The 26,225-nt window shown below is 41.3% G+C and overlaps 1 protein-coding gene across 1 annotated transcript in view; it reads right to left on the bottom strand.

The window, feature by feature from the left end:
- Positions 1 to 513: 513 nt before the first annotated feature.
- The window catches only part of FBLN2 (fibulin 2), a gene marked incomplete at its 5' end in the record, with an annotated part of 79,818 nt that continues 54,106 nt past the window's right edge, over positions 514 to 26,225 (bottom strand). The window contains 13 exons of the mRNA XM_082487551.1: positions 514 to 1,525; positions 2,554 to 2,677; positions 6,839 to 6,967; positions 7,567 to 7,683; positions 8,332 to 8,457; positions 8,974 to 9,102; positions 11,943 to 12,086; positions 12,410 to 12,547; positions 14,653 to 14,787; positions 20,967 to 21,107; positions 22,508 to 22,609; positions 23,070 to 23,186; positions 25,656 to 25,862. Of these exons, the coding sequence (XP_082343677.1) occupies positions 1,168 to 1,525; positions 2,554 to 2,677; positions 6,839 to 6,967; positions 7,567 to 7,683; positions 8,332 to 8,457; positions 8,974 to 9,102; positions 11,943 to 12,086; positions 12,410 to 12,547; positions 14,653 to 14,787; positions 20,967 to 21,107; positions 22,508 to 22,609; positions 23,070 to 23,186; positions 25,656 to 25,862 (1,967 nt within the window). The 3' untranslated portion in view covers positions 514 to 1,167. The remainder of the gene's footprint in view (positions 1,526 to 2,553; positions 2,678 to 6,838; positions 6,968 to 7,566; positions 7,684 to 8,331; positions 8,458 to 8,973; positions 9,103 to 11,942; positions 12,087 to 12,409; positions 12,548 to 14,652; positions 14,788 to 20,966; positions 21,108 to 22,507; positions 22,610 to 23,069; positions 23,187 to 25,655; positions 25,863 to 26,225) is intronic.

Raw genomic sequence — 26,225 nt, 5'->3', positions numbered from 1 at the left:
GAAAAAAAAAAGGAAAAACCCATAAAGAAGTTCTGATATTCATTTCTAAATTCTAACAAATCCTTCGATTATACTATGCTTTGTACATCTGGCCTTCAGCTTTGGACCTCATCCAGTTTCCTGTAGGACTAGAGGAAACCCAGCTCAAAACTTAGGTTATGTTATTTTCTAAATGGCATAACACAAACCGCCAATTTAACTAGCGTTTTCCTCTGCGTCATTTAGTAACACAACCGAAGCAATTTTCCTGAAGAAGAGAAGCAACTCCCCTTTTTGTTTATTTAAAATTGCAAGTGATTCCTCAGTGGCACACCCACGCTTTAAAATAAGGAGCAGTAATTGATTATTTCATGATTTCCATGTTTCGCTTTGACATTCCTTTACGAATTATAATGCATCTAATCTGCACTTACAGTTACCTAAAAAGAATGAGTCTGTACAGAGAGGAATCCCAGCACCTATAAAGACAACTACTACAAATGGCAATGTGAGCTTTTACCCTAAAGCATGACGTTCTCTTAAGGCCTTGGTCTTGCAAATAATTAGCATATGAGTAGTCCTACGAAAGCAAGACTCAATCATAGGCTTTTTCACTGGTGTTTTCTTTTATTTATATATATTTTTAGGCAACATATTATGAAAGTTGGAAAGAGGAAAATAAACCGGTAATAGGAGGGGAGCTAACCGTCAGTGTACACGTACGGCCTTCGACACAGCGTCTCAACTCAGAGAAACCTCGGTGAAGTCAGTGGCTGAGCCGAACCTTAAGTTTGTGAAGTAAAGAGAAATTGCTCAAGGTTTCTCTTAGTGGCAAAACCCAATGCTCCCAAGTGAACATCTTTCCTCTCTAGTGCAATCCCCCGCAGATGTGACTACACATAAAAATAATTGCTAAGAAAAGGTTCCAGCATTTAGCACAAGGTATGTACTGCCTTTCTAACCCTTCCTTCGCTCATTGTCAAATGATGATGTAAAGAATTACATAAGGAAACGAATAAAAAAAAAGATAAAAATTAACTTAATTTACACAACCAATAAAAAAGTTTAAAGCAATGATAGAAAAATAATATAAAGGCTAGATACACTAAATGCCAGTTCAACAGTATTAAGCTTTGGTAGAACAGTTAAAGAGCATAGCACCAATAAAATCCAATGTCAATACACGCTTCAGTACGCATGAGCTGTGATGAAAATGTAAATTTTGGCAAGAAAAGTAGTGTATGTTCCCTGACGCCACAGTTTCATTTCAACATCTAACAAAAAGTCTTTAGGCTCTTTCACTTGTCGCTGAAGGTAGACAATGCCCGTGTACGAGTTCAGCCTTCGAGTGCTGAAGTAGTTTTCTTCATTTCCCTTGTTGATAGTAAGGATTATGTTGTCTCCAGCATAGGCAGGCGACGGACCAATACGGAAAATATGAGCTGGGACCACAATATTGGTTTGGAAGTTCAGCTGGTAATAGGTAATGCGCACCGGGGTATTTTGGCAGTCCAGATAATTAAAACAGCTGATTCGTTCACACCTCCTAAGAGATGAGAAATGAGGTACATTCAGCGCCCATGTAATAGCAGGTAAAAAATATATGTATTTCAGAGTATTGCAAAAGTATTAGAGAAACAGGAGTCCCAAACTTCAGCTGTGTAATTACCAGCTGCTTGTTCTGCTTTTACAGTGCCCATAAAGCATTTGTAAGTGATGTAATTGTCAGAGTACAAAACTGTAAGAAAAAGTTCACAGATCCGGAGAGCTGCGTTGGGAAGCTCCACAAGGAAGAAGGAGCCAGAGTCATGCTGCAAGCAGCACAGAGCTTGGAAAAGGAGTCTAAGCTTCATTACTCACAGCAGAAGCCTGGGCCAGAGCTCCAAGAAAATGAAAGGAATCACACTTAAAAAGGTAGCTAGAACATGGGAATGGGAAACAAGCTCCCCAACTTGTAAAGCTGCTCAGTTCTATAAGGCAGGAAAAGCACATTTGAAGTCATAAGCCACTAACGATGGCTTCCCAAAGCACTGGCAGCCATCGAGGTAGGGAGAGTTTGGGGCTGTTGAGCCTCAGGTGCTGAGGAGCTGGGAGCTGCAGGGATGTGCCATTCCCAGAACCCCATCGCCTGGCAAGCTCATTATCCTGCTCCCCCTCAACATTTCAGCGATCTTGGAGGAACTGCAATGTGGATATTAAACACGGGCCCAGAACCACTGTAAAAGTGGTGCACTGAGCAGCCTGGCAGCCACTGGAATGGTATAAGCAGCATAGAAGATTTTTTTTTTTTTAAAACTTAATTATAAACAAAGCCCTTTTAGAGCTGCAAGCAAGTAGATGTGCAAGCTCTGATGAATCCTGTTATAGCAGCAGTTGGAGGGCAAATGGGGGCTCTAGGGCTTGGAAGAAGCAGAAACGAACATAAACTCTATATGGGGAAAGTCCATGCACTCCAGGTACTGAAGCGCGTTCTCAGAGCTCTGAGCACTTACACCCGCCCACAAATTAAAGCCCTACATGACATCCACAGCCACGGGACGGGGCTGCTCACTTCGTTGCGATGGCCATACTTACATGTCAGATACTTTTCTGTAGTTGGAAGGGCACTCGAAGGACAGGCAGCGGAAGCTGCCCTGGATGTTATAGCACGTCTCTGTAGCTGAACAGTTATGGGTTCCTATTGCACATTCATCGATATCTAATGAGAAGAAACACAAGGAAAAAGAGATGTTAAGTTCCAAAATAAGACATAATCACAGCTTATGGGCTATAATACGCTTACGAGACTCTGTGTGCACGAGAAGCAAGAGGAGTCTGTGGGTTTGGCTCTGTGTTACCTCTTCAGTACCTGTGCCTGCTTCCTGCAGACCAGGACTGTGAGGACCCCGAAGGAGACACCTGGGGTGTGAAAATGCACATTCAGGTGAGGTGTGTCAGGTTCATCTCTGTGCAGACACTTTTTGGCATGTGGAGTGACAGGGTAAATCCCGTTGATTCCAATTCTGCTAACACCTATGTCTTCTGCAGAAAATTTTTTCCTTCCTTGACATTATCTCATAAGAGATGATAGTACCACTTGGCAGCGTGTGCAATAAACAAGGGAGCTCACTCTTCCCTACAAGCAGCTTACTATCCTTTTCATGCTGTTTGATAGTCCTTCCTCTGCTTGGCAGAGAGAGTGGCCAGCTGCGGCCACCCAGCGCATGGCCAGGGCTGGCCTTCTACCGCAGGGGACGTGTGTTTCTTTACCTGTACTTTGCAAACATTGGCACGCTCCTGTGAACCTAGCTGTTCTCATTCCAAACACATCAGATGCAATACAAGGTTTAGCTTTCATTGGAGAAGAAACATGAGAACGAAAAAAAGTTCTCAAAGCCCAAGATCCTCCTGCCTTGCCACTTCCCACTGCAATAAAAACCAAACATGAACATCTAGACAGAATTGCCTGTGTTGTCATGTTTTCCCTTGCTTCCCTTCCCTGAGGTGTCAGAGATGTGTTATAAGTCATGTTATCAACTAGGCTGAAAGGGAACAGAATAAAATAAATAGAAAGTGGTAGGCTAAGGCAGTGGAACCCTAAACTTCTCAGACCACGCAACCTGTCCATCCCCGCAGCCGCTGTGTGAGCTTTCCACAGCTGTTCCAATTGAAGATAGTTTTTCAATAGTTTCCTGAAAGCGATGGGCCAATTTTTACAGCTTCACAGGTCACTGGGACTCCCTGAACCACATGTTAGCTCTAAGCACAAAACTATGTCATGTGTGGCATGTCTAAACAAGCTGTTCAGCCCGTGAGCACAGTGCACGTGCGATAAGCTCAGTAGCTGGGGGAAGCATCTCACTGCTTTCGAACAGCAGAGCATGCGCGCAGACTTGTGCATGGGGTAGACACTGCATGCAAACACTGGAGTACAAGGGACAGTCCTTGATGAAAGGCGGCCACTGCTATAAATCCCTCATACAACGCGTAACAAGTGTGTGATTGCAACGGCCCCTTCTTCACGGACAAGGCTGTCAAATGTCCGCATAGCCCAAGCAAACAAACATTCCCCCATTGCCCAGTCTGCAGAGAGAGGCCTTCCCCTCCACAGAGCAAATACACCTAATGGATGGAGGGACACCCTGTGTCTGCTTACACAGCCTACTGTGACAAAAGCCATCTCTTGGGAACAAACAAACCCCGTCAGAAAATAACCAACCCATGTTAAAAGCCAACAAGACCTTCTCACTGAGTTTTTGAGAATCGAGAAAGCTGGGCTACGTCAAGAAAAGAAATCCCCTATGCGTGAGGGTTGCTCTGGATTAAAGCAGGGGGCAAATACAATGCAAAGTAACCCCACAGCTGTGTGATCCAGGAGATGTAAGCTCCACCAGACTGTTATGAAATATTGGAACTTAAGAACAACACTTTAGAACAAGGCAGACATTTTTGAAAATTTAAGTTAAATATAAATATACCCCTGTAATGAGATGTAATGTTGCAGAAGATGAAAAAGAACATTTAAAGCTCAAAGACACTTTATGGCCTAGAGCATAAACGTGGTTACCTAAATAATACATATGCACAAGCCCAAGCCATGGACCTTTAAATGCTGAAAACCAGATGCAATAACAAGGATCCAGCTTGAGCAGAAAATATTGGCAAAGATCTCCCAGTCACATTGTGTACTCCCAAATGTCTAGACAACGCACGGAGGCTTTAAAATGAAATAAATGCTAACAGACAAACCACGCGGACTGTGTAGGGCTCTGCAGTTCTGCCAATTGACACAAAGCAGAGAAACTCTTAGAGAAAAACTATAACATCCCACTCCTTCCATTCCTCTGGGATAAGAACTGATCTCATACTCTGAACTGACTGGTTTAAAAGTCTTGCAAAGAAAAGTATACAATAGGAAGTAGGAGAGAATCAAAGTAAATTAAATCCCTTGCTGATTGTCAGAAGTGCCCCTAGGTGAAAAGAAAATTTCTTCCATATTGCAATCATTGTCATGAAAGCGCTCACTTCACCAGTTTGGCTGTGCTGCAAAATACCATAGGCAGCTTCTCCAAAAAGATCCATATGTTGAGACGTTATTACATGAGATACAACTCCTCTGTTTGAAAAAAAAAAAAAAAAAAGGTACAAAGAATGTACCACCAGTAACTCTTAAGAACTGGTCAGATGATGAGCAACTGGAGCCAGATCTTTAGCTGGTGGAAACCAAGATAGTCTTCTTGAGTATAGTGCAGCCAACATCAATTCAGACTGTTTCTCTGACCGCGTTTTCAGAGACCCCAATATATAAGCCTGCCCAAACTTCTAACTACAAACTTGCAGAGCTCAAAGAAAGGGTACGTACTGCGGGGTTACTTTCAGCGCCTGACTAAATGCCCACTCACCCAGCCATGCACAGCGCTGCCATACACGCACCACGTTTTGCAAGCAGACCAACTTCACCCTCTAAGGAGGATGAACATACCACGTGGCACAGGTATTTTGAAAAGCTTTTCCAAGCGTTACTGTATAGTTCACACAGCAGGGCTAGTCTATACAACAGGAACCCTCTAGACGCAGGCTGAGCGTGCAGGGAGGATTTCACACCACACAAACAAACGCAAGTGAGATCCATAGGTCCATGCGGCAAACCTTTCTCCTCCATCTCCAGCACCTGCCTCTCCTCCATCTCCAGCCTCCGGCTCCAGAGAGCTGCGCTGGCCAATTAATGCAGTGACTCACACTACTAACTCTGGAAGATATTCTCAGCTCGTATCTCACTGCTGGCAGAGGTGGCAACTAACATGCCGGCACTCAAAGCGGGGGGGGGGGGGTTGGGGGGTGGGGGTGGGTGGGGGTGGGTGGGGCGGGGGGAAAGCCCAGGGAGACTAACGAGCCCGAGGAGAGTTATAGCTGCAGGTTTCTAAAGGTGACTTTTACATAAGAATTTAAATGCACATGGATATTACTGCTTGCTGAAGTCATACTTAAAAACACATTAAAAAAAAAAGCTTTCAAAAATATTTTCATTTTCATTTAGTCTGTTTCTCTGCTCCAAAGTCAGGATCAAGTACGCTCACGCCATTCATGATTTACACAGTGTAAATTCACTGCCATTGCCACTGAGAAGAGAATTTAAGCATAGGAGATACATGACCAAAAGTTTGTGACGGGTTCCTGAAAAACTAAGAGCAGGAAATGCCTGGTAGTTCGTGTAATCCACTGCAGGAATGCACGTCGAGTGCGTAAAGGTAATCAGATCTTCAATCATCATTACACAGTCAGGGCATCCTTTGGAAACGGGGGATTTTTACTTCAAAAACAGACAGCTGTGCACCAGATGAAAAACACCAGACACCCAGAAGACATTTCTATGATTCTGGAGAAAAGGTGTGCATGGAGGATACGTGTAATTTACACTAACATTTACTAATGCCAACATGTTTAAGCTTAGGTGGCAGACTTCTGGATGCCCAAGTCCCCATAACAGCTCCCACAGTCCCTCTCCCAGTTTTCTGGGGCAGGAAACTGCAACTCCTAATGAAGCCATGGATTTCTACATCTGGCACCTCTCAAAAAACAGATCAAGGTGCGCATACAGCTCGTGCAAGTAATCAAGGGCCCCAATTTGAATGATGAAGTGGGCTCCCTTAGGAATGCATTTAAACAATTAGCTCACGTTGACAGCTGAATTGCCACAGTACATTTTCTAACACAGGATAAAGCTGACATTGCAGATACTGGTATTTGGCAACTTTGTCAAATATTGGCTTTTTAACGGTGACTAATGTAAAAAATGGAGACTTGATTGAATAACCATAATGGCTTAGATCATTCCAAGGATTCATGCTATAAACCTTTCAGTTCCTAAACTCCCCATTACCTCGACAGGTTCTTCCATTTGCTGCCATGGTATATCCCTGCTCAGGACAGGCACACTGATAACTACCAGGAACATTCACGCAGCGGAAAGTACAAAGAATGCCTGCACTTTGTGTGCACTCATCGATATCTGGGAAAAAAGCACAATTACAAACATATGAAAAAAAAAAAAAACAACAGAAATTTGAAAAGGGAGGCTGTAGAACACAAGGAAATTCTTGTCTGACACATTTATAATATATTCTTAAACAAGAATGCAACCATGAAAGTTTGAAATTGCTCTAGGACCGTTGATGGTGCTTTCTGAAATGCTGAACAAAAGACTGCTCCCAAAAATACTGGTTGCAAGTAGTACAGACTTATGGAAGAGAACAATGCGTCTAAGGCACGTCTGAGTTTGAAAAACTCTCTGGTACGTCTGTAATTCTTCTAGGACTGCTTTGGGGGCTTCCTTGTGCTAGGAAGAACGTGGGTTTCTTCACCATTTCTTAAATAGAGACTCTGCAAAGTCTGTGTCAGCATTGGTAACAACAAGAAAACAGATAAAGCCCCTCCTTTCTCCATTCTGATCACTCTACTGCTCATTCACCCACCACCAGCAGAAGTTAGAGCAAAGCATCACCCGCAGCATTAGATGCTGCTAAGAGTTCGACAGCACTTAATGAGTTAGCCTTGACTGTTAAAGAGTATATACATATTTAACGTGACCTGACAAAGCAGCAGCCTTACCTTTGCACGAATGCCCGTCTTCTGCTAGCTGGAAACCTTGCCTGCAGTAACACTGATAGGAACCATAAACATTGGCACACTCCTGGCTGCAGGGACTAGTATCACATTCATTCACATCTGTAGCCAAAAACAAACCCACAGACATTGCCACAATGGTTCAAAACAGTGTCTTCCACCATTTCTTGCCTCTGAGAGCAGCTACCAGATCTTTCCAGTCAGAGTGAATAAGAATGGACTAATTTGTCCCAAGAAGATGTTTCTGCTCCCTAGGCATAACATCAAAGAGCATGAGGATGTCTGTTGCACCTGAATTTCATGTCTATATATGCCAATGAAAACACATACACATGCAAACACGTGTCAGACCTTATATGTTACAGTTGATTAAAAATATGTAACCATTGCCTTAAAAAAACAATCATGGAGAACTTAAAAAATATCCATCCAATTCAAAATCAATTTTTTTTCAAGTTTTGTCATTACCAAGTTTCACCTTTATTAAAATTTGAATGAAAAGTCTCCTATTCTAACTTTGTTCCCCTTTTCTCTCATCTGGAAGGAATGTAAAAAGTATGTGAAGGGAAAGGAAGAAAGAGGAGAAACTTGTTGGCTGTCACTTGACAGTTTGAGTGTGCAGTTGAATATCTACAAATTTGAGCACACATAAATCATGGCTTTACTGTATTTATAGTTCACCTCAGTTCCTTCTCTAAAGTCCCTGAATTCACACTGCAATTTCTTCTTCATGGAAAAAATGTCTGGTACCTTCACAATGCTTCCCATCATAAGACAAGCGGAAACCAGAAGAACAAGTGCAATGGTAGGACCCAGGGGTGTTCTCACACGTGTGCTGACACAGGCGTCCAGGGTAATTCCAGCATTCATTTATATCTGTCAGCAGAAAAAGCAAATACACAATCCACTTAAAAACAAAAGCATCAAACGAGATGCAGGAGGATATTTTTTAAAGTGTCAGAGATTGTTCTGCAGAGCATGAAATGCAACCTCGGATTTTACACTGTCTGACTTTGTGCTCTAATTGGTGTACAGTAGTGATAAAATACAAAATGCTGTATCACAGGCTCTTATGAAGGAAGCTGTGAAATCTTCAGAAAGATAAATTTCTACAGCAGCAGAAGCGTAACCTGTAGGAAAGTACTTTGCAGATGACTGATAACCTGCAGCTAAACCAAATCAAGGGCACCTGGTCCGAAATCACAGCACGGAGTGTGAGAGCTCTAAATGGCCGGTCGCACTGAACGACAGCTGCTTTGGAGGTGATTCCATTATCTTTTGAGGCACCGCATTGCAGAACTAATAACTGCACACTACAATGGTGCTAAATACTGCCTTGAGGTCCAAGGCTCAATCAATCAGTCGTTTCATCTCATCTTGCGCCTTACATACCAATGCAGCTTCTGCTGAATGCATCGTACTGATATCCCATCTTGCAGTCGCAGCGATAAGCCCCAGGAAGATTATGACAAATCTGCCCTTCGCCACAACGGTGTACACCAGTTTGACATTCATCCACATCTGCAGAACCAGAGAAAGCCATTAGTTTAAATATAGTTTGTTGAAAACCAGTGTTTACGAAGAGAACAAAATTAATTAAATAACGGGAATAGAAACGGTTAGGGTTGTCCCCTGGGCAGAACAAAGAATATCAGCTTTTCCCATTGTGCTCTTCTCCCAGTCAGCTTTACAATATCTCTAAGTCAAACTTTTGAAAAGCAATACATTATCTCAAAAGTAAAAACTGTAACTGTAACTGCAATGGAGCTCTCCCAGCATATTCTGCATTTCAGTGCAAACACATTTTGATTCTGATCAAACCATGACATTTAAACAACCTATTCTGATGTTCTGCCACGACGTGAGTCATGGCAAGCCATTTAAAGCAAAACAAGAACTAGCCAGAAATTCTGCTCATCCCTTCAATTAAAGCAATTGCTATTTTCATCCCAAATTGCCCTTTCAATCTCGCTTCTGCTGTCTACCTTTTGCTCTTTCCCAATGTTGATCTTTTTTCTTTTCTCCGTCAACTCACATTTTGATATTCCTCATGGCCTCTCATCCAAAATCCAATACCAACAAATTAGTTGCTTCTCCGCTCACATGCATCACTTCCAATCTCATTTAAAAATCCTCAGATGAAGATGAGAGTTTTCAATACACGCTGATTTACAAGACTTGCAACATGACTAAATAGGCTCATCAGTATCTAACAAATCCCTGCTACCATCTGTGACAAGAAGCATCAAAAAGTCTGATTAACCCTCAGAAACTTGTATTTCTTCAAGTATTCTGAGTTCTGCCATTTCCTAAGCCATCAGATCCTGTTTCCTTCCTACTATTCACACCTTCAACTACTTTACAACCCAAATCCCTGTTCATGTAATATTAATTAGGATGGTAGTCTAAGGCTGAGGGTTCTCCATATCGCCCTATTTGAAGCCATAAATTTGAGCACGGTTTCATTTCAAAGGGTTCCCGGGCAGTTCTTCATCAAACAAGAGCCTTGGAGAACACTCTGGAAAGCAGACACTTGCTGAGAAAATGATAGGGAAGTGAGAGCGAGTTACTTATCACAAAAACTTGGATTTGGAGAAGTGGAGATTATGTCAACCCTGATGACAGGCGCAAGTGAATACTTTGTTCAATATTTCAGCACAGATTCCCACCCACACAGTCCCTGCTGGCACCAGGGTTAGGGATGGCAGGAAAGGCCACTCGCCAAGCAAGGAATTCCTGACAGGCTCATAGATTTCTGCTGCAACACCATCTCCTCATTTTCTTTGAAGATCAGAGGTAGCATCAAAACAAGGAAGTTCCTAATGCAGATACAATTTTGTAAAGTAGCAGTTTTATTTGCAATGAATTCATGTGCGCGACCATTTCATTCATTTGTCCAAGATTATCCAAAACTATGTATTCCATTGCATCCAGACTTTAATTAGTTCTAGTGCACGATAGCGTCAGAAGTGTGCTATATTTCACGATAGTTACAGTAGTTTTCAGTTAAATGTAAGAGGTAGTTTTTAATAACTCATTTACTAAATCACAAAATAGGAACATTTTAAAAAGATGAATCCCCTACACAGAGAAGATGACCGTACATGCATAGTTCTGCTGGAGAAACATGTGCAGATGATGTATTTACTACTGTGAATAAATCTGAATCAGGAATGTAATTAGCTATTGTAATGCCATAAGGAAACTAGTCTTTATCACTGAGAGGGGAAATTAGGACCATATGCTTTTCTTCATGCTCTCTGTCTACTTAAAGAACGTCATACCAAAAAAATACCAAAAGATATAGACTACAAACAGAATGCACACAGCAAAGACAGGGAAAGCACCAATTAACATCAAACATTGAAGGGAGATACAGTGTAATGAAGAGCAAAAAGGGAGAATGCCGACATTTATGTGGAAATGGGGTCTTCTAGCTATACTGCTATTTTTCACTACAAGTTCCTAGTTGTGACCACGGCTTCCACCCACTTGTAACATCACAAAACCGTATTTTGTTTATTTTTAAATACTTTGTTTTATTCAAAGGGAACAGAAGTAGGAATTATTAGGATATCATCACTAACCAAAATACTGATTTGTCATTTCTTCCCCCCCCCCCCCCCCCCCCCGCCATTGTTTTATAATTGCCTATTTTGTGTAACACAGAACATAGGGAACTCAAAAATACATAGCCAGCCTTGCCTTGGGCGCCAAGGACCGAACTTTTGATTCCTTTGTCCCTAGAGTGCTCATTTACAGAACAAACACTAATAAGAGATGAAATCTGCTACTCTGAGTCAGTAACTCCATAAACACATCGGAACAAATACAAATCAGTATCAAGCTGCACAGCAGCCACATGAATATTTCAACATCCTTTCCACAAAGAAAGTAAGGATTTATCCTAAACATGCACACAACTGGATGTATATGGGGAACACCATTCATAGCGCTACAAAGCACATCCACACTCAGTGTTTCTTGTTTGCTGCATCCCGTGGCTTCAGATCCTATCGCTTACAGTGAGATACTGTAAAAAAATAGCAAAGGATCATGGTTTTGACTGACAGCATGAGTTTAAAAAGTAACTAAACCACGTTCACTCCAGAACGGAAGACAGTAAATCCCACATGGAGTCAAAACCAATGTCACTGGCATACCCAGAGGAACTCCATGCAGCAGTCAGACACAAGTGCAGATCCTGTAGTGAGAACAAATCGTTGAGCTGCACGGACAGCAAATTCCCATTCATCAAATAAATTTAGGAATCTGGAGGTAACTCAAACCCTCCTTTTAGAGCTGAAATGCACTTCTTCCTCTGAGAGAGCACGTGACCAGACAGTGGAGTCCGACCTTACCGATGCAGCGGGTTCCCTCCTCATTGGAGTGGTAGCCTCTGCTGCATGTCAGCACGTTCCTTTGGCAGGTGTAAGACCCGACGGTATTGATGCAGTTGAATCCTGGTTTACATGGCTCGGGGAGAGATGTGCATTCATTAATATCTGGGGAAGACAAAGAATTAGAATAGTGAAAGAAGCTACTTAACCTTTCCGGTCTGTTTTCTTCCAGCTGTCATGTCTTTTCCTTCATTTCAATTTATTGCTACAAAGCTACAAAGACAAGGCTGATGAAGGCCTGCTGTGCTTTCAAATTCAATATGCAAGTATACGTATCTTTAAAAGCACAGCAATTTTTTAATTTAATTCACAGCAGGATTTGAGGAAAATTACATGTGGTCAATATATAGCCCTTGGGCAGGCTAAAAGGAAGAGGAGTTGGCCAGTGCTGCCGCACATACTATGAACACATTGCTGGTCACACTTACCAACACAGTTTCCCTCAGGGTCTTGTAAAAATCCATCCATGCAGCGCTGCTTTGACTCACAGTAGAATGATCCTTCCGTATTCTGACAAACGAAGTTTACTTTACAACTATGAGTTCCTCTCTTGCATTCATCAATATCTGTTAAGCAGATCAAAACTCCAAATTGTGACTAGTTCAGCTGTAATTTTCAACAGTCTTCATGACTAGTTTATAACTTCTTTTCTCCAAAAGGAAGTTAGGAAGCCTCATTTAAACCAGACACTCAACACTGCCTTTGGGAAATTTGAGGTTTAGCTGTGTTTGCTATGGGACATCCACTTCAGCACACGCTTCCGAATTTGTCAGGTCCTGCAGCAGATTTGATTCAGGTCCCGCAGCAGATTTGATTCAGGTCCCTACTGCCTTGTTCACAGCATCTCTTGTAAACCACAAATAGGGAAACATCTGCAGTTTTAAAATCCTAAAGACCCAAATTAAAACTAGGAAAATGGATGCATAAAATGAGTAACACAGTATTGCAAAAGCAAAACGGTCTCATTCCTTATATACCTCAGGAATTCTAGGTAGAAACCTACCTCCACCAAATTTAATACTAAAAGGGCACCTCGCTTGAACAGGGCTGGGATTTCACTTCATACACAGGCACATGTGTACACACGTATGTACTTAAGTACACCAAACAAACACTTATCTAAGTCTGAAAAGTATTCTGAAAAAAAAAATGCACGAGAGGTAGTAATATTAGTAACAAATTCTGCTTTTTTCCTCTTACTCTGCAGCCAGAGCGAGCACGACACAGCTTTCTTATTTTTTATTATGTATACGAAATTATTTCTCAGATTGTGTTCTCCATCTTAATGCTTGCTTTCTAGGCACACTGAAAATGCTTCCTGCAAGTTTCAAACATAAATTTACACCCAACTGATCTCTGTTGAGTAACTGCCTGGATCAGTTGGTGTAGTGGCATTGCTTCCATTTTGCAGTTGAAGAAACCCCACCTAGCAACAGATTTCAGCTATAAATACATTCAAAATTCAGTTCCTGTGAATATTTTCAAATGCTACTTTAACATATGCTAGTTCCTGAGAACACTCCCTATGATGAACATCTTTACCAGATAGAGACAAATAAGGATACTCCACAACTTAAGAGTCCCCACTCCTCCAGTTAGACAAGGGCAGAATGACTGGCACTTGTCTTGCTATCCTAACTCCTCAGTTAAATGTTAAGGTCACAAGGGAACATCACCAGGTTCCCAGAAGGTACTTATTAATAAGTCTTCCTACTATATTGACTGACAAATAAAAAATGTGGAATTCTGAATTTCATAAGCCTCTGCAAATTCAGTACTTATCTGTAGGCATTCTTACACAGAGTAGTTCTGGAATTCTACTCTTTCTTGTAAGTCATTAATTTAAAACAATAAATTTTAGAAATGCTATAGAATCAGACAACAGAGCAAAACACTCACAAAGTGCCTCTTCAAGTTAACCGAGGTTTACTTATGACAGCTGTATATAAAGCGAGATTTCTGATAATTTCTATTTTATAACCTTATGTTACATGTCAAGAGCTAAGTTCTTTCCTTAGGCATCTCTTACTCCAGCTGTCAGGAAACTCTTTGTGTAAAAAATTTAGGAGTAAATAACACTGACTCTTGCCCTGGAAGACAGGGCACATGTGTCTCTTGCATACTCCTGAACTGCAGAGCAACTTCTGCTGCGCTATGACTGCTGAGGTTAGCTTTTCCATTAGACTTCTATATCGACCAAGAAGAGGGAGACAAAGAATAACTTCTTAACCCCATGACCATTCAAAATGTAAATAAATGCAGACAGACCTCCTAAACACAGGAAGGACCGGACTGAGTCAGCCCCATGATCCGTTCAGGCTGTGATTCAGTGTTCAACAGCAAAGAGTATCAGCCCCTTTAGAGAAAAGCAGAGCTAGCCAGAGGAACGTAACAGGAATTCCTCCACCAGCGAGATCTCTCTCTGACCCTTTAAAAACAGGGTAAACCCTAATACATAAGGTTTCACGCATTTTTTGAAATTATTTGTAGTTATCCCTGGAATCTATTTCAAAGAAATGAATGTACAGAAGGGGCCAAACATTTCCATGATGATCAGCCTTTTTTAGTTACAACTCTGATATCACAGACCAGCAACACTAAAAGGCTTTGCAATCCCTTTCCTTTCCTTTTGGCAACAGCAATTGCATCAGCTGAAAAACACTTGTCTTACCAACACATTCTCCATCCTTAAGTTCATAACCTGGCTGACAGCTCAATTCCTGGAGACATTTGAATGATCCCATCGTGTTGACGCAGTGCTCTCTCTGCTGGCAGGTGTGTCTATCCGTTACGCATTCATTAACGTCTACAAAAAAGAGTTAAACAATTCAGTGCCTCATATTTATCAAGAGATCTGCCTCTTCCTGCTCTTTTGGAAGGAGTCAAAAGCTCAAGTGAAACCATTTCTTCCAAAAGATAGTCAATATACACTTTGCTACAGTGTTCTGATGTAAGATAGAATCGTAAGTTGTTTTATTCCAGGATCTTTTGTTAACACAGACACTCAAGAGACACAAATCACAGGGAGATTTCCTTCTCCCCTCTTCCCAAACGTGCAGTGGATGGTGCAGGCGTTGAGGACAAGGGACAGACAGAACTGGTTAAATGCAGGATGGGCAGAGGACTGTTAGTCACCTTCTGGATTCTTGGATACAAACCTCCTGGACAACTGAATGAGAAAGTGATTAATTCTTATTGCTCATTACCAGGTTTTCATAGCTCAGGCTATATATATATCAGTCCTGCGGCTTCATGCCAGATAGACAAGAGCTGCGAGTGTGGAACTGCTGCAAGAGAGAGGTACTGGAATGGCCTGTCTCGCTGCAGGTGGAGTCGTGTAACATACTCCGTTCCTAAGGAATGCGTCATTAGAACTGGATACACAAGAAAACACAGAGACAGGAGTCTTGAAAGTTCAATACAGTCTGTAAATTTGTATTTGAATCATTAAAGAGATATGATTTTGGTACATGGAGTAGTAGAAAAGTTCTTTAAAAAAACAAATCACTTAAATACCAGATCGCGGAATGTAGGACGCAATATGGAAAGGAATATGCCACACCTTTAAAGTGATGTGTTTTGATAGGCTTGGATGAAATGATCTCAAATTCAAGTTTTGCTTATTTTAATAATGAAAGCTAGGAATACCATGCTGAGCAAATATTTACAAGCAACAAAAAGGGGTAGGGATGGGAAGAGAAACTTTCTTGCCATTCTCCACAAAATCTTACACATTCACAGTTCTATATAAAGCTACGAAGTGTTTCTAGAGCTAACAAAAGCCAAATGTGACCATAACTATTACCAATCATCCAGCTTCTCTGCACATGAAGCTGTTTTCATACGACATAATAAAGCAAGTATTGTTTAAATCAGATTTTCGTTTTGGCTGCAGAACCTCATTCCCAGATAAGTACAACATCAGATATATTACTTCCCCTTCTGGAGCATGAAAACAGGAAAAGCCATTTTAAAAGCCTTTTGTCTTAGAAAATGTGTCAGCTTGTTTTCTACCAAACACATGAAGACGAGCACCAAGAAATTTCAGCTCCTGCTGAAGTCAGCTAACTGGTGACGCGTACTGAGTTTTGCAAGCCCAGCGTGTTAGCTTGGCGCCATTTCACTTTTCATTTACTTGTGTTTTCTTTTTCTTTGCCACGGCCATCCTTCACATGCTGCGCACTTGCTTTCCAAAGCCAGCTGATTAATCCACAGCAAGGTCACTACCATCACCTGGATGTCTTCCTGCCTGTCCCACTCGATGTTTTGTGTACTTTCACTGAGCAGCAAGTACTTGCCTAGCCCAAAGTTTTTAGTGTTCTGTCCTCGTAATGCTTGTACGGTTTCCCCAGTTTCTACACATTAGAATGAAGAGTAAGCAGCAACAGTCTCATAAGCGGTCTTAGGGGGGAAGAAAAAAAAGCACCACACCCCCAAAATCAAAAAAGCCAACCATCATAAGCTGGGAGAAGAATATAAGCTGCTGTGGTAGACCTCTTTCACCTAACTAGACTTAGTTCTTAAATAAACTTGAGTTTGTCGTTGGGTTGGGTTTTTTTTTTATTTTAGAGGAAAATGGCTATGGATAGCCACTTAACAGAATCTAAACCACTGCAAGACTTTCTACTGGCTATATAACAGATCTGGGATTATCTTTTCTTGCAAACCTTCTCATATAAACAAATTGTCAACACTAAACTGGATCATACGAACTTAAGTCAGTTCAGCAGTTCAGCACGATGTCAAAAAAGCCACTAGGAGGAAAGCATGTTTATCTGAAATAATACCCAAATAACGTAGGAAGTATTCCACCTGATTAGCAGGTGTAAACAGGTAAAAAGAAGGTTAAGATTTCATAAAGAAAAAAAAGGATCTAATATAATTTCATGTTTTGTCTATAATTTTTGATTCAATTTTCAAATTTCCGAGTACCTGAGAAAATAAGTAGAATGGGCCAGAACACATTTGAGGAAATTAAAATTATGGAAACCAGAAGATTACCTGCAGAATTTTTGCTTTCAGTGAAAGTTTTGTACACAAGTGATACACTGATTAATTCTTATTGCTCATTACCAGGTTTTCATAGCTCAGGCTATATATATATATCAGTCCTGCGGCTTCATGCCAGATAGTGATTGTGACCTGGGCTGAGATGCAAGGCTTAAACTATGAGCCATGCAGTATGCAAGGCTCTGCTCTGTCCTGTCCGACGTTAGGGCATGAACCTCCATCTCTGATATCAGGCCAGTTCCCAGCCCATCAAAGTTCCCTTTTCGTTCTTATTGAACAGACATGTCATTTTTTGTTCATTTTTCTAAACAAAATCCTAAATGGCCATGCAACAAAATGAGATCTCAGAAGACTTGCAGCATCTTTCTCACGAGCTCCCATCAGTCCATGTCGTTGCTCTCACTATCTACATTGAAAGAGTTACCAAAGACTGGCACAGGCTGCCCAGGGAAGTGGTTCAATCTCCATCCCTGGATGTATTTAAAAGCCATCTAGATATGGTGCTCAGGGACATGGGTTAGAAGTGGGCCTGGTAGAGTTAGGTAACAGTTGGACTTGATGATCTTAAAGGTCTTTTCCAGCCATAACAATTCTATGATTAATGCCTAACGCAAAACAGTGTCCCTTAGCATAAGTGTCAGGGTGGGAAAAGGCATCTTTGGGAATATGGTCCCAGTTTGTTCTGGGGCAGTACACGAGAGCCTGTGGTAGCTCTGTGCAGCCCAGGCTGTACCTAGTATCATTTTGCTCTACCGCTATGGCACAAGGTAGAGGAGAGTGCGGACTGAATACATTTTTATAAAACAGGACAGTATCTCTCTCTCCTTTTTTCCTCACTGTTGATTACCCATAAAATCAAGAGGGCTCACAACCTGTCTCTCTTCAGTAGTGGAAACCAACTCAACAAGTCAGCAGGATGCTTGACAGAGCACTAAGGAAAAACATGAGTTATGTTTCCAGTTTGAAACAAAGTTAATTGCCAACATTGGACCAGCTGTAGTCTTCATCCAACACAATTAAGACTGGCGTAGGGCAAGGTTATATTTATAAAAAAATAACAAAACCAGAAATAAGAGGAAAAATAATTCAGTAATATATTAAAAACAAGCCACATGGTTAATTTTGAGCAACCTACTAGGTCTATGTGTGTGGCAACAACTTTCCCCACTTCACGTCAGTAAAAACCAGAATGAAATGTAATCACATAATATCTCATTTTTTCCCTGGAATTGTTGTTGAAAACAGCAACATATATATAATCTTTGAGCATATCTGTTGCATCTAAGAATCTGACATTTTTGCAGGAGTATCAACATTTGCTTAGTGTTATTTTTTCAATACATAGTTCGACATTAAAAATCAATTTTTTTTCACATTTTATAAAAATGTGAAATGTGGCCTTTTTTTGCCCTGCATCTGTAGTTTCTCATGATTCTTTTTCCTCTTCAAATTACTTCAGCTCCATTTCTTTTATGAAATACATCTGTTTTATTTAGACCCGCTGTTATTTAGCAACCACCCGTCCTGTGCTCACGCACAGTCCCTATGGTTCAGCAATAAAATGACCGCTTACTGCTCACTCTGGCAGGAGGGGAAATTTAGATGGGAGTGGCAAAGAAAGTAGCAAAGTAGTCTCCCGCTAGTGTGCGTGTGGGTGGTGGTAATGACTTTGCCTGAAAGTCACCGGGAAAAGCAATCCACATTAAAAAGATCCAACCTGGCTCTTATCTCCGGAGAACATGGAGCTTTCAAGCCTAAAGACATTTTAATATCTATTCACGAAGTTACACAAAGCTGGTGTGTGCAAGCTATTTAAACAGCTGGTGACTCTCTATTGTGCATGGTTGGCTTTCAGGAATTCTGGATATCTGCTCTTGAATGCACCTGGAATTATAATGTTCCACGGTTTGACTAAAGGAAATTCAACAGATAAAAGGTTATCAGTTGTTTTGCTGCTGTGCAAAGATTGTTCCTCCCGTCCCTAAAATAGGCAGAGTAACATCATTAAAACAACAATAACGTGCAAACAAATTACCAAAGCTTTCCTCATGGTGTTTGAGAGAGCTCAAGATGGAGCACAAAAGCAGTTAAGGTGGAAAAGGATACCTTAGGCAACTATGGCTGCAATGAGGCAGTTCAACAAAACAGAAACCACAGTATGCTTGTGGCTTTCCCTTTTGACTGGAAAAGTAGGAAAAATGTTAAATACAGCAAATGTTCTCCAGGCACCACACACAGAGCAGAGCTGCGTACAAGCAGGGAGAACACAAGGTATATCTATCCAAAAAGAAAGAGAAACTTCAAAGTTTTCTAGGTTATTTGGAAGGACACCTATAAAAACCTGACTTGCATTGGAGAAATACAGAGGTTTGTTATTGAGTGAGGGAGAAGAGAATCTTTTAGCTTTACAAATGAGAGTTGTATCTTTCATTTTACTAGTGATGCCTGAGGTTTATCTTACATCCGTCACAATAAAACTCTGTTATAATGTCACAGGGTAGAGGACAGGAGAGGAAGAAAGTGAATAAAAGGAAGCATTTGGCATCTTCTATAGCACCTTCTGCCAAAGCCGCTGACAAACATGCATTAATTCAGTTTCAAAACGCTCCTGGGAGATCTAGAAAAGGACAGATATATCCCTACTGCATAGTCCAGGAAAAACATCAGGGGACTAAATGGCAAGATTTTCAGAAGCAGAAAGCAAGGTAAGGCACTTGCTTCAGCTGCTCACTTACCAGACCTTATATTCAGAAGTGTGGTACATGCAGTGCGCTCTGTGACAGCCATGAAACACACCATGCAGGCTGTGGCCAACTACAAACATCATCTTCCATCTCACAACCTAATATTTTCTCTGTAAAGGCATCCTTCCTTCTCTCAGCCATTTAATTTAAACTAATGTCATTAGTTTTCCATCCTTACCAGTATCTCTGATTTCAAAATAAATAATAATTTTAAAAAAAAATCCAATTTTGACAATTTAAGAAAAACCTAGAAGATAGTAAATCACGTTTCTGCCCTAAACTATGACACCGTATACACTTTCCTGCTCATGCCCTCATGCCATACAATGCTCACTAATGCGATGAGATCATAGAGCTTTAAAAGAACAAACCCAAAGCTGTGATGGTCGGAAAAGCAATGTTATAAACATGGGGAGAAGGACAAGGGTGGAAGAAGGTGAATGTATTCACACATGACATTATAGTCACAGCAACTGCTGCTTTCATTAATGACTAGCGGTCTCCAGGCGGTCCATTTTTCCAAGTGTTACCACACAACACTGCTGCAGCTCAGGTGCCTCCCAGACCAGCCTCTAGAAAAGGCTAGAAAACACCAACTAGAAACTATTTCATAAGCTCAGGCCTTGGCCTTTTGAAGCAAATTAAACCCTCATAAATACACTTTTAAAAATAGACCGGTCTCTTAAATGAACTTAAATCGCAGGGATGATACAGCAGAATTATGATGCATCTTTGACTTTTATACAAAGAAATTTGTGCCAGAATCAACAAAGGAGTAATCTGAATTTTTAAATTCCATCGCTCTGGAATGGATCTTTTCCATGGCCAGGCTTCTGCTGATTTCTTGAGCTATATTTATGAAGTTTTGCTGTTTCACGATGTCTGGGGATTTGGCAGTATTGACACTGTCCAGAGAGATCAATTGCTATGTTTTCTTACTCCAGTTTAATAGTCATCAGTACTGCTGTGGTCATCATACCTATGAACTTTTATGACTTTTGCGCAAAGTTATATGTATCCTGAGGACGTATTGCTAGGGAAAAAGCCAAACAGCATACAACTCATGATGTTAAGTGGCTGAGCAAATGGTGCACATGTGTTTTTACTAACTCATATTGAAATGTCATATGCAAGGATGGCCAGAGAGCCTTTTAGCACAAATGGTTTAAATGCATTGCAGAGCATGAAGAATTATGATGCTGTGGTGAACGGCTTATACCTATCATCTTACCAACACATTTTCTACGCCTGTTGAGTATAAAGCCCTCTGCACAGATCACTCTGTGGTTGACACAGTAGAATGATCCCAATGTGTTCACACATAATTGTCCTCTGGAACAAGCGTGAGCACCTGTGAGGCACTCATCCAAATCTATATCAACATGTTGCAACCAAAAGGGAAAAACAGAATTCTATTAGAACAAATTCTGAAATGAAAAACACTTCTTTCACGCTGGAGATCTCTAAATGAAGTGCGTTGGAGCTACCGCATCAGCACCATGCTATAATATATACAGTGTTAAACTGAAAATAGGGCCAGAATAAACCCTCAGAGATCATCTAGTCCTTGCTCACACCCCTGCACGTTTGTCATTCCAGAAAGAGCCATTCTTAAAAACAGACAGTCAAACACAGTCAATGCGCACTCTTTGCGGGAAACCTGTTCCAGTTCACCACCACCTTTACAATCAAATACTTACTTTAATATAGATTATAAGTGTCCCTTGCTACAGTTTAAACTCACTACTTCTACTGACATTTCTGAATTTTTTCACCTCCTGTAGGAAAACGATTGCCTTGAAATGCCCCTTTTTATTCTGACATTAATTAATCAAATTAGCTTCCACCACACTTGAGTAAGCAATGCACAGTGAGCATTTTATCTGGTGATATTAAACTCTCATTTTCTTCACGGACTATCTGGAATTTCAGGAAAATGATTTGTTATTCTGTAAGATCTGAGATTAAGAGGGATGTGGATCACTTGTGAGCAATTCTGAGCACTAGAAGCTGCTTCTTGCATTTCACTGCTGGCTGTTACCGTTCCCGTACTTAGCTTTAAAATTCAAGTATGTCACAGGGCATGGCTTCTGACCCCCAAATTTTTACTGGGCAAATATATCCTTTGTCACTACCCAAACATGTCTATTTAAAATTGATATAATGTGAAAGATCATGATGCAGTTTGGAATTCATTGTTCATCATCATGTAGGCCTGAGCTTCAGTGTCAAGTGAAATCCACGGAGCTGGACAAGCTCACAACGGCACATTCTTCATAGCAGTGAAGCTTCAATGAATTCAGGTTTTCAAGGCAAGAAGAAATAAAACCAAACAAAAAAGGTGACATGGCAGAGCTGTAGCTCTGAGGGGGTTCCTCAGGACGGCAAATATGCCCATGTCCTGCTAGCTGCTCCCATTCTCAGGAAGGAAAGCTGCACATCCATAGTTGAGTAGACTGGGGAGGAACGGTAGCGGGAAGAGAAACTGAAAGGGCTGAAAAAAAAGCCTGGAATGTCAGAGAAAAAGGTACAAATCCAGGCTCGCCGTCACCTGAAGTCCCCAGGTAATAGGCACACTGGATAGATGTGCTTCAGGAGTTATCTGTGAAGCAGATCTGGTATTCCTCCTGGCAAGTGGTCTCTGTACTGACACTTGCAATTCACAATACTGAAAATAAAGAACCCTTAGAGAAACACCTAGGGGTATGAGATCAATGCGATCTATATAAAAGTGTTTTAACCATGTCTCTGTGGTGAACCTGAACCACTTACCTTCACAAGAAATCCCATCAGCCATGATAGTATATCCAGACAAACAAGAGCATACAACATTTCCTTCCACAGTATTGCAGATGTGCTTGCAGGGCCCGTTATCTATACAAAGCAAAATTGCAAAATTGCAAAATACATTAGCATTCACAACACAGATCGGCTGAAGTTACAAACCTCCAGGTCATCCAAATCTAATCCCAGTTTAGGCAATGGGGAATGCAGTTTGTAAACAATCTGCCCAGACAGCCCTAATCACTACTTACAACCCTCCTATTACACAGAAACATGCCTACACCACTCCTACCTGTATTGTCCACGTTATGCTGCACAGCTGCACTGCTTACCTTAAACTAAATAGCAGGTGTGTAATAACCCTGAAGTCAGAGTATAGCCTCAAATTACTTCCTCAGGTTTCCCCTGACAATTCCTCAGCCTTACGCCAGAGGTAACAAATTAAGGATGTGCGCTGAAATCAGATTGGAGGAGGGACATGTGGAATTTTATTCAGGCTCTCTGAACGTTCCTCGTTCATCCTCACAGGTAGTTTACACCTCCAACATACCTTTACACTTATCCTGTTCTTCTTGTAACGACACGATGAGAAGAGGCTGAGAAGGAGAGGCTGCTGGAGGGATGGTGGGTTCTGCTTCCAGCCTTGTCACCTGTCCTCTGTCAGGATCTGTAAGGCAAGGGGGACAGAGATGGATCAGGGACAGCATCATCTCCACCGGGCACCCCACCGCAAGGGTCCTGGTCCCATTCATCCCACTCCATCACAGTTTGTAGGAGGAAACATTTTGGTGACCTGGACAACTGTCTGTGCACAGAGGTGAATAGTCAGTTTTGGAAGCTGCCATCTGTTTGTAATGAACAACCATCCAAGAGCACACACGCAGAGTGCTGCATGCTAATGGAGATGCTCACAAACGTCACAGATACAGATCAGGGAGCCTGGCTGAAAATAACTTCTGTGCAGTAAAATACTGCAACACCTAATGAATCAAAGTGTTAATTTTCTTTTTTTAAATGCTGGCATATTGTAAAGACAGTGGCTGTCTTTCATTTGGTGTATGACAAAAAAAAAGCAGAACCCAAAACAAGTCTTTAAACTTATTCTGTACATCCTATTTCAACATAGATGAAAAGCAGACGCTCACCTTTACAAGCACAGGATACTCTGGAATGACTTTTACACAACCAAGTGGAAAAGATGACAGCTGCTATCTGTCATTAAGATTTTCAACAAGCAGTAATGTTAAAGGTTTCAGAATAGTTTAAAAAAACAAGTTACATCCATGAGAGTAATCCAGTTTATCCGTATCATCAAAACAGAAGCCTAAATCCTTCCTTAAGAGGGTTGTGTCCTTTTCCTATTGATTTAAGTGTCACCTGGAACAAAAGTGTGAGCCACCAAACAATGACAAGATTAAATGACAAATTGTGATTGCAATACAGGTTTGGGGAAGAGCGATTTCATTAAAAAAAAAAAAAAAAATCAAGAAAATGAAATCACAGACATACAGTGGGCTACGACACAGAGGCAAATACAAGACACCTGCTTGTGGCATATCCTGACTGATTTCCCCAGAACAAGAGCAGAGAAGTGAGAAGAAGCTTTTGAAGTTTCACCAATGTATGCCTTCTCCTTGCCTTACAGAGCCACTGCAAGAACATCACTTCTTCCAAGCATCAGGAAAAAGTGTTTAAAAAAAGAAAATTAAATACAAAAACATTCACAGTCCAGCAAAGAGCAGGAAACGTACTGGGACAGACCCAAAACCAAAAGCATTACATCTAATCACAGGAGTAAAAATTACCAACAGTATGAGATTTAAAACTGTCTGGTGTGGGTCTCCATGCACAGACCACATGACAGAGATGTGCGCAAACTCAGAGGAAAAATGAGAAATAAAAGGCCACTGTGCTACGTTGCCAGGTAGAGCGCACGCGTTTAGCCAAGTGGAGTGCGGTGCCCTGCCCCGCCGCCTCCCCTGCCCAGCCTTTCATTTGACCCAGGACTCCAGAATGACAGCAGCAATCCTTCCTCGCCTCACTCTTCCTATGTGTCTCGGATGTCTCACGGTCCCGTACCCTCACCGCAATCCTCTGCCTCAACTGAGCTCTGCAAATCCCTCTACACCTCTTGGCACAGCCGTAAACGCTGCAGTCTTGTGGATCTGCCAAGAATACCGACTACCCAGATACAAGACATATTAACCCAAATCTGCACTTCAACGGAGGTAGGAGTGGGAGAAGTAAAGCGAAGCAAAACAAAACCACACATATGCTCCAGGTGAGCAATCAAGCCAAATTTTGCAGTGCTAAACTAAGAACCATTTTCTTTGCCTCTTTTGGATTAGGTTCCTTCCCCAGAATTTTAATATAAACAACAGAGCAGACAGCTGCCGCAGAAACACTGTCAAACACATTATTGATGTAAGCGCTGTAACATCATGTTGAGAAGAATGACATAATGAATGCTCATTGTTTGGCTTTGGCAGAAAGTATTTGAAGTCTAAGGAATTTTGTCATGGGATGGCAACACTTATTTTGCTTGTTAAATAACTGAAAGCACTCGTAACCAATATAAAGTTTCAACTTTTCGGTTTATCTGATTTGAAATCTTGCCATTGGAGAACTCCAGACATCAAAACAATTACAACACAATAGACTTTCTTTTCAAGACTTCCACCACACTAGATATATTTAGATTTTGTCTGACTGAAAGACGTTAATGAATTGAGATAAAAATCAAAGTTCAGGAAGTAATGCTGTCTGTCTGAACTGAGGAAAGTTTATCTAAAGGAAAGCTAACTGTGAAATACAAAATGACTCTAAGAAAGGGTATTTCATTAACAAACTTTACAAATCCTCTTCTGAAAAGTGAAACAGTCTTGATTTGAACCTATTAAATACCACCCTGATCTCACGCCACTGATACACAAAAATAAGGCATAATCAAGTCTCCTAAATGGTTCTTTTTCTTTACATTATGAACCTGTCCAATTTCTACAGAAAATATCCATGCATCAACACCCATAAAGAAAACCACACAGAAACTACAGCGAAACTACAGAAAAGCTTGGTAGATCAATGCAGGTGGCACAAAGACACCACCATTCGTGATGTTTCCTTCCCATTTTCTCACCTGGAGAGCAGCTGGTCCCATCATCTTGCAAAATGAATTCTGGAAAACAGGAACACTTGTAGGACCCCACGGTGTTTATACACAAATGCTGACAGAGCTCCCCGCCATAGATAAGACATTCATCCAGGTCATCTCCAGGTAAGTTATTTGACAGTTCAGCTTCATTACTGATGGACAAAGCTTCATTGTGATCTTCCGTCTCTGAAACTACAACAGAACAACACTTGCTGGTTCTCTACCAGGTGTTTTAGCATCAGGACAGTACAGTATGGAGCATTTGATCACGCAAAGTCCAGATACAGTCAAGTCTACCCAAACCAGTTGCTCCAAGGAAAAGAGCAAATGAACCCATCCTGAAGATAAGACAGTTGTGCTGAAGGTCCACCACTTCCTTTCATGAGGCTGGAGGAGGAACAGACATTTCACAGGAGCCACTGAGAAACAGGGTGACCCTGGGAGGTCACCAGCTCACCTTTCACACTGACTACTAACACCATCTCTATTGTTATTTGAATTAAGGTATCACATTAAAGGTCCATCTGAAATTGGCCCCACTGAATTTCTAATTTC

The sequence above is a fragment of the Vanellus vanellus genome (assembly GCF_965231255.1).
Source record: "Vanellus vanellus genome assembly, chromosome: 9".
In the NCBI taxonomy this organism is placed as follows: Eukaryota; Metazoa; Chordata; class Aves; order Charadriiformes; family Charadriidae; genus Vanellus; species Vanellus vanellus.
This window is presented reverse-complemented; position numbering and strand designations above follow the sequence as displayed.